Here is a 16,220-nt window from a genome sequence, read left to right on the forward strand (position 1 = left end):
CTTGGCTTTGAGCCTCTCTTTGAGTCCATGTTTGCTGTGTTTTTTCTTTGTCCTTCGCTCTTCAGAAGGTTTAGGTATGTTTGTGTGTCTGTGTGTGTGTGTGTGTGTGTGTGTGTGTGTGCGCTCACACGTGTGTGCTTCCACCACACTTGTCTTGCAGCTTCTTAACCAGAGCAATTGGGGGCAGAAAGGGAAATAAGAAGCTGGGTCCAGGCAAAGCCACGTGACTGAGCCAGGAGAAGGCACGGAAATCAGGGAGCAAGTGGAATAAAAGCTGTGTTAACTGAGCAAAGTGGCCTGGAAGGCAGGGCCAAGATACAGGGCATCAGGGGAACTTCAGAAGGGACCATCAAAACAAGAGCCAGGCCCAGGGATCCGAGTTCCTGAACCAAAGAACAATGTGCGTGAACAGAAGGATAAAGAATTCCCCAAGGGGGAGGTCCATTCAGACAACCATGAAAAGCCAAAGGCACAGATGAAATATGACAAAATCTAACTGAACAAGTAGTTGAAGAAAGATGAAGGCCACTGGGTCATTTCCTCCTTGCCGTCAATCCTTCTGTCACCCTCCGCCTTTGGTCTTCTCTCCTGATGTTCAGAAGCCTTGCGTTTCATGAGGGGTGGGTTTTCTTCCCCCACTCCTGACCTCCACCCCTGGGCACTGGGAGTAGGGAGGTCTCGGGCTTGTGAAATGCCTCCAGCATCAGAGACAGACCCCGCAGCACTCCCAGCGAGATGGGAGGAGAAGGACGCTCGCGGGGGAGACGGGGAGTTTTGCCATGAGAAAGGCCCTGTCCACGGTGGGCCCAGGGGCTCCAGTCACATCGCTCCGTCTCCCCTCTTACGAGCCCAAATCCCTGTCTCTGGTCGCGTGGCTGCAGTTTTCCTCGCTCTTTGAAGATGATGCACACTTTTCTCCTTTGCCCCATCCCTGGCTCTGTTCTTTCTCTCTGGTTTGGGGCCGGAGACTGAAGTCGGATGAAAAGTGGGGGCTTCTTATTGGCTGACCCTCACTGACCTTGACTTCTGCCCATGTGTCTTAGATCCGTGCCAGTCCAACCCCTGTGAACATGGTGGGGACTGTGTCGCCAGCGGGGACACCTTCACCTGCAGCTGCCAGGCCCCCTTTTCTGGGAACAGATGTCAGAACGGTAAGTGCAGGTTCACTCTTCCTTGGAATGGAAGGAGAAGCCGTTCCTCCTCCAGCCCTAGCTGGAGGGCCAAGTGACCCCACGGGAGGCACTGTGGCTGCACCTGTGGCATCGTGCACGATGGATTCCTCTGCACGGTCACAGGCAGCATCTCTCTGCATTCTCCTCTCACACGGTGAGATGGGACTAGCATGTCCACTCTACAGATGAGAAGACCGAGGCCAAGAGGGAATGAGGGCTGGGATCTACCCAAGTTGCCTTCCAAAACTCAGGACTCAGCTTTCAAAACATTTATCATAACTTTTAATCATACCAGAGAAATACTGTCCCCAAATGAGACAGCAGGAAGACCCTCAGGGTGCATCAGGTGCAACCCAGGTAGAGAAAGGAAGCCCAGAGTGCAGAGACTTGCTCCAGCTCCCACAGCAAGTTAGGAGAGGAGCAGAAATGAGAGCCCTGGTACCTGGCTCTCAGGTATCATCTTTGCCATCCGCAAGGTGCCGTCCTTCTGTAAGCTCTTGAGGGCATAACATGAAGGCATTTCCGTGGGATACCCATCAGGACTAGGATTCCTGTGGGTGTGGCACCCCTAGAGAGAACCTGGACTCTGTCCAGTCTAGCCCTGCCAAGAATCTCTTGGGATGTGGGGAGGTAGCGAGGGTCTGGAGCAGATAGAGGACCTTGGAGCCGACTTCTTTCCTTTGTGTCTTTCCCACTTATTTCCTCCATTTTCAAACCTTACCTTCCTCCAGTGAGTGTCTCAGGGTGGTCAAGGATACTGGACATGGACATTGCATTTGAGTTCATCCCTCGACTTCTCAGAAGAAAGACAAAACTGTGAAATGAAATATGAAATCAGTTATAAGATGCAGAGACTAAAATACCAGCTGTTTGTTCAAGGTGTAAAAATGTATCGAGGTTTTTACTAAAAAGAGGACAAAACAAAGACTCTGAGCAGTGAAAGAAGCATAGGAAGCAATCACCCTTGACCCAGGGATGAGAGAGCAGCCATCCGGTGCAGCAGGGCATTTCAGAACCATGGACAAGGCCACAGACAGCTCTTCTGCCCACCCCACAGGATGCCCCATGCAGGTATCCCTCTAAACAAAAGGTGCCCAGACAATGTCTTGTGTCTCCCCCGTTTCTCTGTCCATCTCCTACAGCACAAAACAAATGCAAGAACAACCCATGTGGCCGGAGTGAATGTCTCATTACGCACAGTCCCCCCTACTACCGCTGCGCCTGTAAATACCCTTACACGGGTCCAGACTGCTCCAGAGGTAGGTGGCGGAACCCCCTTTTCTGCTGGTGCCTGAACCACTGCATCTCATTGTGTGCTAGTCCAGACGTAAAGTAATTGAAGTTTCCGTGGCATCCAAGATGGCCTTCTGAACTAGAATTTTAAGACTAATCCTCCCTGGAGAGCCCAGTGGGAATTGACTGATCTGTGTCCCTTCCCATCCAGAAAGAACCAAAACCCACTCCCCCTGGGGAGTTGGCACTAAAGGATTCCTAAGATGGGCCATGCTGGGGGTTAGTCTACCTGGAATCACTGCTGAGTCAGGTGCTGTTCCAGGAGATTTGCAGTCTCTTTCACATTCTCCCAGAACTTTGCAAGAAAGAGTTTTATAGATGAAGAAACTGAAATCAGACAGGTTCATTAACTTGCTCATGGCCACACAGCTCTGCAAGGCGAGAGCCAAGTTTCAGCCTAGCCCAGACTCGTCCCCAGTTTCTGCTCCGCCTATGCCTCCTCTCCTTGCTGGGTGACCCATCTACACACATGTGCCCTTTGTGCATGGCCTCCACCTGTGTTGCTTCTTCCACATCGGCTTATGTTCCTAGAGCTCATGTGTGCATTTACTAGAGTGGCCATGGGTCTGCCTCTCCCCTTTGGTGATCCATCAGTTGTAAAAGGTGACAGCAGAAAAGTGCCACCCATATCCCCTGGTCATCTCATAGGGAGGCTGCAGCTCCTCCTGAGGAGCCCTCCTGGCCCCGCTTCCTGTGTTCACAGCGGCTTCCGTGTGCAGGCCCAACCCCTGCCAGAACGGCGGCACCTGCTCGCGGCATAAGCGGAGATCCAGGTTTAGCTGCGCTTGTCCGGAGCAGTTCAGTGGGAGATTCTGCGAAATAGGTATGGGTCTCAGCCACCGCTTCCCTGGAAACTCAGGGCCACCAGGGAGGCCTCTGGAATCCTCTTCTGCTTGGGTTTTGTTGCCAGAACGCAGTTCAATTGAGTTTCCCAAACCCGACTCCTGCCTCATCCTCCCAACCCAAGGCTGTGTCTGGCTCCCAGTAAAGATGGTATAATCTGGGACATATTGCAGGCAGGTGGATCACACCTGGGCATACCTGGGCTTCAATTCACCCTCCACATGTCCCTTTCGAGGCCCCAAGTTGAGAATTCAACTTCCCACCCACCTCCCAACCAGTATTTTTCATGCTTTGAAGTCGGGTTCAGTGTGGAACTTTCTAGAACCTTGTGATGAACTCTCCGAGTGATAACGACTCAGGACCCTTGAAGCAGCACACCCATGGCCCCCTGCCCTCACAGCCCTGTCGCCCTCTCCGAGGTCCTGACGACTGCTACGTTGGTGATGGCTACTCCTACCGCGGGAGTGTGAGCAGGACAGCCAAGCAGCACCCCTGCCTCCACTGGAACTCCCACCTCCTGCTGCAGGAGAATTACAACATGTTCATGGAGGAGGCAGAGGCCCACGGGATTGGGGAGCACAACTTCTGTAGGTAAAGAGCACCACGTGCTCGGGGCCCAGTCTCGGTTGCCTGGTTTGGAAACGGGTCCGGAGACAGACAGGACGTCTTCCAGGGAGGTTTCCCACTCAGCAACGTGCTGAGCAGCTCCCTGTCCCTCTTGGGGCTGCTCCCGTCCTGGAGCCGTCTTCGTGGGGCCTCCTGGCCGGCTGTTCTCAGAGGATCTTGCCTGGGATCCAGAGTTTCGGGCTGAAGAATCTGACCCTCGCCATGTTTCTGTGACCACTTTACTTCCCTGATGAGGAAGGGTCTCCGTGGGGATCTCATTCTTTTCTGAGAACAACTGACGTGTCCCACGGGTCTGGCGCAGGCCTGTGAATTCCCTTTCTGGTCCCTGGGATTCCCGCACCCCGAGCCTTGCTAACCCATCAGACGGTTCAAATGGAGAGTTGTCCCAGGGGAAGCGCAGAGCTGATCCCAAGGGCCTGGGAGGAGGCTGAGGTCTCCCGGCCTTGACTCTGAGTTACTTTTTAAAATTTATACCTTAGAAACCCAGATGGAGACAAAAAGCCCTGGTGTTTCATCAAAGTCAACAGTGAGAAGGTGAAGTGGGAGTACTGCGACGTCCCGGCTTGCTCAGCCTCAGGTAAGCAGGGCTGTCATAAGGACCCTGGGGTGGGAGGTGACGTTCCTGGCACCCGGTTCCAGCCAACCCTGTTCCCCCTCCACACCTGCTTTGCCAACCCCCCTTCCACCTACCCACCCTCGGCCACCCTGGGATTCTCCACAAGCTGGACACTCTCCCACCCGGGCCAGGTGTCCAGCCTCCAGCCTGTGATTCTGGACTCCGGGTTGGTACACCCAGCGGCTAGGTTTTGATCACCTGCCACGTTCCAGGTGCCAGGCCAGGCCTGTGGTCTATGGTGGTGATTAGTTTCTGGCTGGCCCCCAGCCTCTCAGGAAGCACGTGATCTGAATTCCAGCTCCAGGGCTCCTGCCAGCCCATCAAAAACTGCACCACATCCAGAACATGTGCTCTCCTACCCTGACCAGCATGGGTTCCTCCTGACCACAGTCACACCTGTGCCTGGCTCTCAGGGTCACCTCTGGTAGAACACTTCATCCCATATCTTGCTCTTGGCCATTTCCAACCATTCTTTGAGAACCAACTCAAGTGCACCCTCCTCCAAGAAGTCCTCTCTGATCTCCTGAATGGCGCGCTCTCTCCTTTCCCTACTCACCCTCAGGACCATTCATGCAGCATTTACCACTGTCCCTCTGTGTCCCAGTTGTCTGTGCAAACATCTTATCTCCCTACTCTACATCACCTGGACATTGCCCCTCTGCACTGAACAAAGCTCCAAATACAGCGTGAGTTCATTAGCAAAGAGCTCAGCGATGGGTTTATATATCTGCACACACTTCCGTGTGTGTATGCATGTAGCTCCCAGGAGCAACTCACTTTGAAATGGGAAGGAAAGCGATGCGTTCAATGCTATTTCTGTGGTAGACTTGTGTTATGTGAATCGAGATGCAGAGGCTGAGCCCAGTGATTTGTTTTCTTGCATCCCACAGATGTTGCCAACCTAGAGGGGAGCCCCGTAGAGCCCCCAGCCAAGCTGCCCGGGTTTGCCTCCTGTGGGAGGACCGAGATAGCGGACAGGAAGGTCAAGCGGATCTACGGCGGCTTCAAGAGCACTGCGGGCAAGCACCCGTGGCAGGTGTCCCTGCAGACCACCCTGCCACTGACCACCTCCATGCCCCAAGGCCACTACTGTGGGGGTGCGCTGATCCACCCCTGCTGGGTGCTCACCGCTGCCCATTGCACTGAGTAGGTGTCTCTGGGAGCAAGGACCAGGTGACTTGTTGGCAGGGGGGTCTCCCTTTCCCACTGGAGTGGCAGCTTGGCGGGATTAGGGGCGAATGCTTCAGAGGCAAAGAGTGGCTCTTAGGACTAGAGAGAAAACAGCCGCCGTGTGGTCAGTGCCGGCCATGGGAAGACAAGTCGAGGGAGGCTGGGATTCCTCTCCGTTTTATTAATTGTGGTGTCCTTAGTGCCTACAGCAGGGTTTGTACACAGAGAGCACTTGGTGAATACCTGGAGGTGAAGGGTATTTTTTTTTATTCCTCTTTTCATAAATGGAGCCGTGTGGGAAGAAAGTGGGTAGATGGGAAGTGAACTGACATCTGTCTCCTGAGCTGTGCAGTCCTGCCCTGGACAGAGAAAGATAACCCACTCCATTGTCCAATGCCAGTATCAACAAGCCTCCCGGGTCAGGTGTCCTTGGCCAGCTCTCCTGTGTGCTTCCAGAAGGAGGTGACTTCCAGGAGCTGAAGAGCTGCCCCCTCCTCCAAAGGCCCTAAGTTCATGGTCAGGGCTGGTCCCACAAATCCCAGTTTTGGGGGGACCTTGAGGGCTTCCAGCCTACGCTGTCATTAAATGGTTTATTATGGGATTTTGGGAGGTGCCTCCCAAGAGAGGCCAGACAAGTGACCATTAGTGCCTACCAATGAATGTCAGCAGATGTGTTCACAACCCCAATGGCTGTCCTGCAGCCACGCCCAGGGAGAAGGGGAAGTCTCCCGGAAAGATGGATACAAATGACAACATGGGTTTGCAGTTTGCTTCCATTAATAAAGAAATCCCCTCACGGTGTCATATTTGGAACCCACAGTAGGGTCCTGTGCGGACGACAGGTGAGGATGCTGAAGCTGTTGGTCCGGAGTCTGCCGAAGGTCACCCAGCTCCCCAGAGCAGAGCTGGGGTGTGGCTTCCAGGTCCCATGGCCCGGGGCCATCTCCCCATCATCTTATTTTCCCTTCCAGCATAAAAGTCAGACATCTAACAGTCGTGCTAGGGGACCAGGACCTGAAGACGACCGAGTTCCACGAGCAGACCTTCAGGGTGGAGAAGATGTTCAAGTACAGCCACTATAACGAGAGAGACGAGATTCCCCACAACGACATTGGCAAGTCTCCTCTGTTGCCCATCTCCTGGGGTCTCGTCCTGGGTGGGTTTCTCCACTGATGGAGAGCTGAGGTTTGGTCCTTGATCATTTTGGTCCCCTGTGGGTCCTATAAGGTAGAGAAATTATTTCAGAGCTTTTTAGATCTTAAGAGTATGTGTTCGTGACAGGTCTTAAGTTGGAAGAGATACAGGGACATTGTGTTGTGGAAAGCACTCAACCTTGAACCCCAGGTCCCCTGCTTACTGGGAGCTGGTCACCTCCCTGAACCTCAGTTTCCTCTTCTATAAAATGTGGGCACTGTTGTACAACTCTTAACTTCCTACGTTTAGTGACATGATGAACCAGTGGCCGTACCTGGCACCTGGTAGGTGTTCATGAGCAGACACAGCCTGCTTTTTAAAGTGGATTAGAAGTGGTTTCAGACTCAATTATGATTCTTGATATTATTCTCAGCCTGCGTTGCTGCTCCTAGGTGTAAACTTAAAAGGTGAAATGACTGAGGAAGAATTTTTTCAGGCACAGGGTGTGGGAGGGCTTTGCCACCTTTCACACCAAGCTGAAGCTGATGCTTCTCAGACAGAGATGACGTGGCCTGAGCTTCCTCCTCTGTCTCCACCCAGCTCTGCTCAAGTTAAAGCCCGTCGATGGTCACTGTGCTGTGGAATCCAAATACGTGAAGACGGTTTGTTTGCCTGACGATCCCTTTCCCTCTGGGACCGAGTGCCACATCTCTGGCTGGGGTGTGACAGAAACGGGTGAGTCTGGCATGCCTTCTCCTGAGACTCAGGAGAGCCACATCAACCAGAGAGAAAAGGGCCAGCCTCACGTGTCCTTCTGAACTTGAAATAATTGGTTTAAGATGCATGATCAAAAGGAAGAATCGACCTTGTCATCCCAGATCTAGCTGAATCTCACCATCAGCAAAGAACCTTCCCTGACCTTCCCTGACCTTCCCTGACCTTCCCTGACCTTCCCTGCTCTCTGTGTCCATCCCTGGCCCTGCCCCTAGATGCCTGGCTTCTCTCTCGCCTTGATCCTGAACCTGGGTGACCTCTCTCCTTCCCTTGGCAGAGCAGAAAGCACATGGACTGTGGTGTCAGACGGGCTTGTGGTGGATTCTTGCCTTTGTGGTTTGAATAACTCAGTTTTATTTACTTATTTATTTTTATGCTTTAATTTTTATTTATTTTAAAATATTTTTAAAAAATTGGTACATCTTCTTTGGCCTATAGAACATTGGTTTTTTTAAAAAAAAATTATTTTTATACATGACAGTAGAATCTATTTTAACTAATTACAACTCAGTTTTAATCTCCCAATAATCACACTTATCTCCAAGGCCTGGAATCTGCTCAGATACAAAGAAATTCAAAGGAGGTAGTTCAAGTTGTCCCCCAAACACTCAAAACATATTTGTCTTCTCTCCCAATCTCATTTTTAACAATGGAAAGCAAGAATCATTTTAAATCGGTCTGTATTCATGAAGAAAGTGAAATGTAATATGCAGATTTGTAGGAGGCTTTTGGGAAAGGAGATTTCTGACCAAATGGACTTAGGGTCCGCCAGAAAACTTTCTGTGGCCATTTTCATTGCAATCCACCTGAGCCTGACCTCTCTCCTGTGCTCAGTGTGATCGGGTGGGCACAATGATGTCTTAGTTAGGGATCTTATGGGGCCTTGGGCTATAATGACTTTCTTTGTCTTGAATAGTCCTCTAAGACTGCATGTTCAAAATCAATGACATGTTTTAGCTGATTTCACTACTTTAGGGGATCTCTGGGAAGCAGGTAATTTAGTGCATGGGGATACATCTGTGCCTTCATCCTTGCATCCGGAATACACTACATGGCAGCCCTTCCATGTAATTTAAGAATGGTACCACACCACCCCTGCTCTCCCAGACCTCATGGTGCCGTTGGAGAGACGGGAGGGCACCACCGATGCCCCTTGGCTGCTGTCAGGCAGCTCGGCTCTGCACAGGTGGGGAGGCTGAAGGGAAGGGAGGTCGGGGCCTCTCTGCCATCTCCTGGAATCCTCCTTCCCTCCTGAGCCAAGGACTGATGGCCTTCTCCTTACTCCTGCGGCTTCTGGTGTGGTGGGTGCCCCCAGGTCCCAGAGGTAGTGACTCTTGTCCCTGTCCCCCAGGAGAAGGGTCCCGACAGCTGCTGGATGCCAAGGTCAAGCTGATCTCCAACACTGTGTGCAACTCCCGCCGTCTCTACGACCGCACCATCGACGACAGTATGATCTGTGCAGGGAACCTTCAGAAACCCGGGCAGGACACCTGCCAGGTCAGACTCCAGTGGCACTCAGGGGAGAGGCCCCCTAGAGCCCTGTGAGGGGAGCCAGGGGCCACCTGCCACAAAGTGGAGGCCCAGGCAGGGGACCTGTCTCCCCTGGTGCATCTGACGAGTGGGCGTAATGGCCGCAGCAGGCCTGCAGGGTCTAATGTAACTCACAGCCTCCAGGTGCAGAGGTGATATCCTCACCACCTCACGGCTGCTTAGAGAAGTTACCTTGGCCGAGAGAGAGAGAGAGAGAGAGAGAGAGAGAGAGAGAGAGAGAGAGAGAGAGACAAGAGAGACAGAGAGAGAGAGAGAGAGAGAGAGAGAGAGAGAGAGACAAGAGAGAGACAGAGATAGACAAGACAGAGAGAGAGAGACAGAGATAGACAAGAGAGACAGAGAGAGAGAGACAGAGAGAGACAGAGATAGACGAGAGAGAGAGAGATAGAGAGATAGAGAGAAAGAGACAGAGAGAGGGGGGGATTGATTTAGTCCTGAAAAGTAAGCGGTTCCAGGGCTACAATTAACCCAGGGCCTGATGACATTCTTCCTACTCCAGACTTTTGGGAGCCCCAAGCTGCTAGGTCTGTGGGGACAGCTGGAGGAGAAAGGGTGCTGAGGAGACCTCAGGTTCCCAAGTCAAAGCCCCCTCCCCATAGAGCCTCTCCCTGAAAGTCCCATATCACACATTACATCCTCCCCAGATTCCCAGGAAGACCTCAATTTAGGGTTCTCTGCCCACAGTCCTTAGACGCCACCCCACTGTCCTGAAAAACCCGGCATGGCCACATTCAAATCCTGTCTCTTAGAGCGTCCCTACAAAGGAACCCGGCGATGACTTGCCAGCCTCGAGCCCACTGGGGACGGGAAACTGAGGTTTCTTTCTCCAGAGTCTGTGGCTCTCCTGCTACCCTGTGCCTTTACCAGGAAGCCATGATTTCCACCTGCTCAGAGGGGGGGCAAGGCAGGGGGTGCAATACTCACTGAGCCTCTGGAAGGGGAGGGAGAAAGGCAGTTGCTCAGTTCTCTAGAAAATTCAAGGGCTTTGGAAACCAAAGTCATGGGTTTCAAACCTGGTTTAGTCTCATGTCATGTGATCCTTATCAGTCACCAAAGTAATTCTCCAATCTCAGATGCCTGAAGGGACTAATGTGTCCCTCAGATGGTAAGGTGGCAGCTGCCGTTAAGAGAGAACAGTCACTGCTTAAACCCTGTTAGTGGCAGCGCCTAAGCAGGAGTGACTGGGAGGAGCCTGCGCCCCCCCACCCCGTCTCCTCCCCACCCTCCCCCTCGCCACTTCCTCCAGGCCCAATCTATGTCCTTTACAAAGAATCCTCACAAGAGTTGCCATCCACGGATTAGAATTGAGAAACTGAGGCCCCGTTTATCAAATGGCTCGGAACCCAGAGGACCCAACCCCACAGCCCAGGTTGAACGGTGGGCTAGGCCCTGCTTCCTCGGAGTCCCTGCCCTCCCCTGGTTGTGGGTCTGTCCAAACAGGGCTCATCCCCTTGGTCACTGCCAGGGGAAGTAGAAAGCCCCTGAGAACTGGCAGTGATCCCATCCAGAGGACAGGGAGCAGGAGGTGGGAGAGAGGTGGGGGCGTCTCTGACGTCTTCTGGCCCAGGAGGCTGATCTCCGCCTGCTCTTCCCCTCAGGGTGACTCTGGAGGCCCTCTGACCTGTGAGAAGGATGGCACCTACTACGTCTATGGGATCGTGAGCTGGGGACTAGAATGTGGGAAGAAACCAGGCGTCTACACCCAAGTCACCAAGTTCCTGAATTGGATCAGAACCACCATCCACAGTGAGCCAGGCTTCTAAGATGCTGCCCTCAGGACCCCAGAACCCCTCTGCACCAAGGCGCCCTCCTGGGCAGTCAAGGACATTGCTGGAGCCTCTAGGAGGCCACAAGCCAGAGTGTCCAGGCTCTAAGCAGAGATAACTGCTATCCAGGCTGGACGTGGTGGGACCAGTACCATCTCACGAGGCTCCCGGGAATGATGGCATCAACGTGAAATGCGCGTGACGTTTGCTTCTGTTCCAACAACTGGGCCCTCTAGAGAATCAGCATTCACAGAGTCTGCCTTTGCCGGGGACATCTGCAAATGCGAGATTGCAGGATGCCCAGCGCCAGGGGCAGTCGCCTGGACTCTCCTCATTCCAACCACTGAGGCACTCAACACAACCAGCCACCCTCCTGGGGTGGGGGGGTGGGGTGGGAGAGACGACCAAAAAAATACAACCTCCTCCGTTTGGTTGCAGAATTGTTATTTTAATAAAGGCAGCTCTGGGGATGGGTTGGTGTGCTGTGTTTCACAGCGTGCCCAAACCGAGGCCATCTTGGGCACGGATGTGTCTGGCAAGCAGACTTTCTCGGTGGCGTCTCTCTCGAGAACGGGGGCTGGGCTGCCTGCTCACATCCACAGAGCCTTTTTCCTTTTGACGTGCAGAATCTCAGTGGCATCTGGGTTCACCTCCCCCCTCGGGTGACCTCCAGCCTCCACCACCTCCGGCTCCCCCTGCAGAAACCAAACATACTTCCCTCAGTTGAAAGGAAGCCCCTGCCCTGCTCCCGCCAGACGGACCAAGACGCCCCCGGAGCCTTGAACATGCTCGCCCTCCCCTCCCCCACCCTGCCCAAGAAAAGTGCTCCTCAAGGCAAGGACGGGAAAGCGGCAGAGCCCATCTCTCATTTAGCCGTGGAAATCTTTCTTCTGAACAAAGTAGGGTTCAAAACGCAGACTGTTGTAGCCAGAGAGTCCCTGACCCTTCCCGCGCCTGTAACGAGCAAGCAGTCAACGCAGCCCGGGCTGCCCTGGCCCGGGATTGATGTCGCCCTGGTAGGTTTGCCTCTGCAGAACTAATGGCTGCGACTTCAGAGAAAACCCTGCAGGAAGTTTAACCCACATGTCATCCGCCCGGTCATCTCAGACCCAGGAAATTAGGCGCCTCGCTCGAGCTGTGTTTCACACTTCTTTAGCGCCAGCTGACCTTTGGCCAAAAATAAACTTTGAAAAGAAACAATGAGTTTGTCTTTCCCATGGTCTTGCAAGAGGGAGAGGGTGGGGGGGCAGGGTTTACTTGCTACTCACATAAGCCCCCGGGAGACCCAGGCCCCTCATGTTGGCCAGTTCTGCAGCCCGCCGAGCCATTTCCACTTTGTAGGAGCCGGGAGGGGTCCAGCCGACACCCCTAGTCAGGTTCAAGTCTGATTTGTACTTGACCTTGGGGGAAGGAGGAAGCAGGAGGAACAAGTCAGCAGGGTTTGGGGTTCTTGGACCACCTGGCAGATAAGATTCTTTTTAAAAGGAAGCCAGATGAAGCCGAATATGTAGTTGTCAGCAAAGCCAGGATGAGAGGAGCGGAGTCATGTTAAGCAGGGGCTCCCTGCATGGGGACCTTGAGCTGGCCAGCTGCAGCTTCCCTCATCTGCCCACTCAAGCCATGAGGGTGAGGAGGATCTGGGGCCTGCTCTAACTCACTAACTTAACTTTCCTCCTCTGAACTTTAGTTTCTTCCCAGGGAAAGTGCAAGAGTTGGGGAGGGTGACTACTAGGACCCACTGGAGGTAGTACAGTGATCAACCAAGAGCTTGGGCTGTCACATCAAGCCAAAGGTGGGTCACATCCCAGGTCTGCCACTTAATTGCTGTGTGATCTTGAGTAAGTTATGTAACCTCTCTGAGTCTGGAGTTCCTGATCTATAAAACGAAGCAGTCCTGGGGTTGAGGACAATGGGACACAATGCTGGAAAAGCATTTGGCACAGAGCCTGGCCCCCAGGAGAGATTTGAGAAATGGTAATTACTGTTCTAGTCCTCCTGGTACTAAGGTGTCTCCGAAGCTGTCTCAGCCTGGCTCGCCCCAGAAGGGAACATGGGACCTGTGAAGGTACTCACGTCACTCTGCAGCTGGTGGGCCTTCTGCGCGTGCTTCAGGCCCAGCTGCTCAGGGTCACTCGTGGGCTGGGGCAGGGGCTGCCGGTAATGCACGTCACTGGCCAACTGCTGGCTCCTCTTGGCCTGGAGGAAGCCAGGCTGGTCTGTGCGGCTGTGGAACTGGGACCGACTCTTGGCAAAGTCCTTCTTGTACTCATTGTCACTCTGGAGCCTGCCCATATTCAGGAAATGCTTCATCCTCGGGTCATCGTTGATGCTGCGGTAGCCAATCTGCAGGCCCCGGTCCCGCAGGAAGGCCTCTTTATACCGGAACTGCAAGTCAGAAGACAGAGGGTCACGAGCCTACCTCCCCTCCAGGGCCAGAATCCAGGGAGCCCACAGGATTCTCAGCAGGAAGCACACAGTGGCTAGAAACAGGCTTTGGATTCAAGTATACCTACCTCTGTGGCCCTGGATCATTGGCTGGGCCTCTCCCAGCCTCAGTTTCCCTCTCTGATAAAATGGAAGGATGACTCTCCACCCCATGGGATGTTGAGAGGATTCAATGAGATGGGGGTGGGGCTTCAAGTCCAGCACCAATTCAAGCCCACCGATGGTGGCTCTTGATACTATTGCTGTTGTAACCAACACTCCAACAGGACAAGAAGCATGACCCATTCTTCCTTTGATCCCTAGTACCAGACCCAGTCAGGTACTTCTCAAATCATTTATGGTGAGGGACCTGCCTCATTTTGTGTTGTTAAATTTCTACTCCATCAAAGACCCATGTGCGGTTGGACCACGCGCTCTTGATAATACCCAGATTGGCCGTTACCCTGTTGAGTGAGAAGAGTCCACCAATCACCCACACCCTTTGCTGTCTCAATGTCTGTTGCTAAGAATGTTTCTGATCACCAGCTCTTGATTTCTGTGCTTATCTCACGGTGGACTGGCAAGCAGCTGGCCGTGGGGTGAGCCTGTGCCTCCTGTCTAGTCACTGAAGCTCTCCTCTTCACTAATCATGGCAGCTGGGTTTTGAACAATCTGCCATGAGCCAGACACTGTAAGCCATTTCATTTCCATCCCTACATCAGTCCTAGAAGACAAGTATTAAATCTCCATCTCGTAGACGTAGAAGTTTGAGTTCAGAGAATATCAGCAACTTGCTCAAGAAAACAGCCAAATCCTAAGTGGCTGAGCCAGGATTTGAACTCAAGCCAATGTAGGGCACAGGCCCAAAGGCTTTCTCCTCTCCACTTTGGCTAAAAGAGGTCCCTTCACTGCACACCAACCGATCACATGTTCTCTGACCTCCAGATGCGCTCATCCGTCCACTCTTAAGACTGCCACTCTTAAGAGCGAGAGTAGGAAGGCAACCTTCCCCACCCCAAATTTCTGGCTAAGACCCTAGAAATCAGGCCCTGATTTTTCATTCCTTTGAAATCCACGTTCAGTTTGATGTGGAGAGGGGGGCACTCGTGACAGTCCTGGTGCCTGTCCTGTGCCTTGCAGCAGAGCTGGGGAAACCAAGCAGCCCTATCGGCAGTGCAGAGCGCGCGGGGTCTTACGTCGCTGGCGATCTCCCTGGATGCCCGGGCAGTCTGGAACGGGATGGCGTCCAGCCTGAAGTCGTAGCCGCCAGCGCGGGTCTGCTCCCAGGAGTTTCTGTAGACTTTCTAGACGGGGAAAGGGAAAGCGTGGGTAAGCGGGGGGCGACTCCATTGTCACTGTATTATGACTCTCAGCAGGAGGAGTTCCCAAACATGGTCCCCATGGCCCCCTTGCATCCTGGGGACTCCCCAGCTCTGGGATCACTGGGGCTGGCCATGAAGGCCTTCAGCTCTAAGCCCCCAACCCGACCACTGGATCTCGCTCTTGTGGGCCTGGGTCTCAGACACCCCTTCCCCCTCCTTCCCATCTCCGCCTTCGCTCTCTGGGTCCAGGGTCTGCAGTGCTACGGGCCGGAGCTCCAAGTTCGAGAACCCGTTTCCTCCCACGTGCCGGCCAACGGCGCTGTTCCTGGGGTCTGGACACCTGCGGGTCTCTTAGCTCAAGTGACTCCTGGGGTGAGGGCTCGGCCTGGTTTTGATGCCACCTCCCACACCTCTCCTGAGCACCCCAGGGGCCTGCTCCGAGGGAGGAGCCTTCACCTGGATTCAGTGTATTGTCAAGGACCTGAGTTCGCGACCCACGTGTTTCATGTCCCTTCTTTCATTTTTTCCCTTTTCAGGTTGTCCCCGGGCCCCCTCCAGGAGTCTGGAATCACAGCCCCGGTCCTCGGTAGACCCACACCACCAATGGAGGTGTCAGAATCTCCAGCGCCTTCATGTAGCGATTTTCGTTTTTTTCAAGGTAAGGGAACGACTCCATGAAAGGCGTCCTCGGGCGGTCCCAGCGGAGGGCTCGCTTTCATTCAGCCACAGAGAAGGGAGACAGCAGGAAAGCCACACATCACCCACAGAGGACAAAGGGACGCCCCGGACCCCAGCACGACTCGCTGGTTTCATCAGCCACAGCGGGGCAGGGCCCTGAAAGAATCTTCCTCTTGTCACCCGGAAATAGAGGTCAAGGCTGGTCCTCTGTTCCACGGGGGGTTGGTTGGCGGAGCAGAGGAGGAAGGGCAGAAAGCCACGAAGAGGCCCAGCCCCTCCCAGGCTGGGCCTGGCACCAGAGGGAACCATGAAGCACTGGGCCAGGCAGGGCGGGTCTGTCACCTGTGCGTGCCTGTGTGGTCATCACCCTCACTTTCGCCCCCACTTCCCCCTCCAAAATCCAACAGCGCAGACCAGGAACCAAATATCTACAGTGTCCGAGGGCCTGGAACGCAGAGCCTGTCCTGCTGGGGAAGTCACCTAGTGGACGGATACAGAGCCTAAACAATTCTATTTACTGGGTGTCACCCTCGAGTTTGGCGGCAAGCACTGGAAGACAGAAGGGAGGAGCCTTCAGATAGCAGCAGAACAGTGATCCCCTTCAGCATGAGGCTTCCTATTTTGGTGGCCCCACCTCATCAGATAGCAAATAGTCAAAAAGCCCTGTCACCCTCTGTGTCGGGGACACAGTGCCTCTCTGAGAAGAGCCTCCACGCCAGGCCCGGGCTGGCTAATGACACCAAGCTTTGCACAACCTCCAAGCCCAACGCCATCCCACGCTGGTGTCCCATGCACCCAGCTTCCGAGTATCGGTGGCTCGGGGGTCATCTGGCCAGGGAGTGGCCCCAGC

General features: G+C 53.8%; 2 protein-coding genes across 4 annotated transcripts in view; one reads left to right on the forward strand and one right to left on the reverse strand.

The window, feature by feature from the left end:
- Habp2 (hyaluronan binding protein 2) overlaps positions 1 to 11,299 on the forward strand; it is a 30,541-nt gene extending 19,242 nt beyond the window's left edge. The window contains exons 4-13 of the mRNA XM_026389207.2: positions 1,044 to 1,151; positions 2,315 to 2,431; positions 3,169 to 3,288; positions 3,728 to 3,899; positions 4,415 to 4,512; positions 5,442 to 5,697; positions 6,693 to 6,835; positions 7,456 to 7,590; positions 8,981 to 9,126; positions 10,779 to 11,299. Coding sequence (XP_026244992.2) covers positions 1,044 to 1,151; positions 2,315 to 2,431; positions 3,169 to 3,288; positions 3,728 to 3,899; positions 4,415 to 4,512; positions 5,442 to 5,697; positions 6,693 to 6,835; positions 7,456 to 7,590; positions 8,981 to 9,126; positions 10,779 to 10,943 — 1,460 coding nt within the window. The 3' untranslated portion in view covers positions 10,944 to 11,299. The remainder of the gene's footprint in view (positions 1 to 1,043; positions 1,152 to 2,314; positions 2,432 to 3,168; positions 3,289 to 3,727; positions 3,900 to 4,414; positions 4,513 to 5,441; positions 5,698 to 6,692; positions 6,836 to 7,455; positions 7,591 to 8,980; positions 9,127 to 10,778) is intronic.
- A 74-nt stretch (positions 11,300 to 11,373) lies between these two features.
- Nrap (nebulin related anchoring protein) overlaps positions 11,374 to 16,220 on the reverse strand; it is a 69,434-nt gene continuing 64,587 nt past the window's right edge. For all 3 annotated transcript variants that reach the window (XM_026389205.2, XM_026389206.2, XM_026389204.2), the window contains 4 exons: positions 14,567 to 14,674; positions 13,020 to 13,331; positions 12,215 to 12,346; positions 11,374 to 11,641 (listed from right to left, as the gene is read on the reverse strand). In XM_026389205.2, the coding sequence (XP_026244990.2) occupies positions 11,537 to 11,641; positions 12,215 to 12,346; positions 13,020 to 13,331; positions 14,567 to 14,674 (657 nt within the window). In that variant the 3' untranslated portion in view covers positions 11,374 to 11,536. The remainder of the gene's footprint in view (positions 11,642 to 12,214; positions 12,347 to 13,019; positions 13,332 to 14,566; positions 14,675 to 16,220) is intronic.

The sequence above is a fragment of the Urocitellus parryii genome, chromosome 5 (genome assembly GCF_045843805.1).
Source record: "Urocitellus parryii isolate mUroPar1 chromosome 5, mUroPar1.hap1, whole genome shotgun sequence".
In the NCBI taxonomy this organism is placed as follows: domain Eukaryota; kingdom Metazoa; phylum Chordata; class Mammalia; order Rodentia; family Sciuridae; genus Urocitellus; species Urocitellus parryii.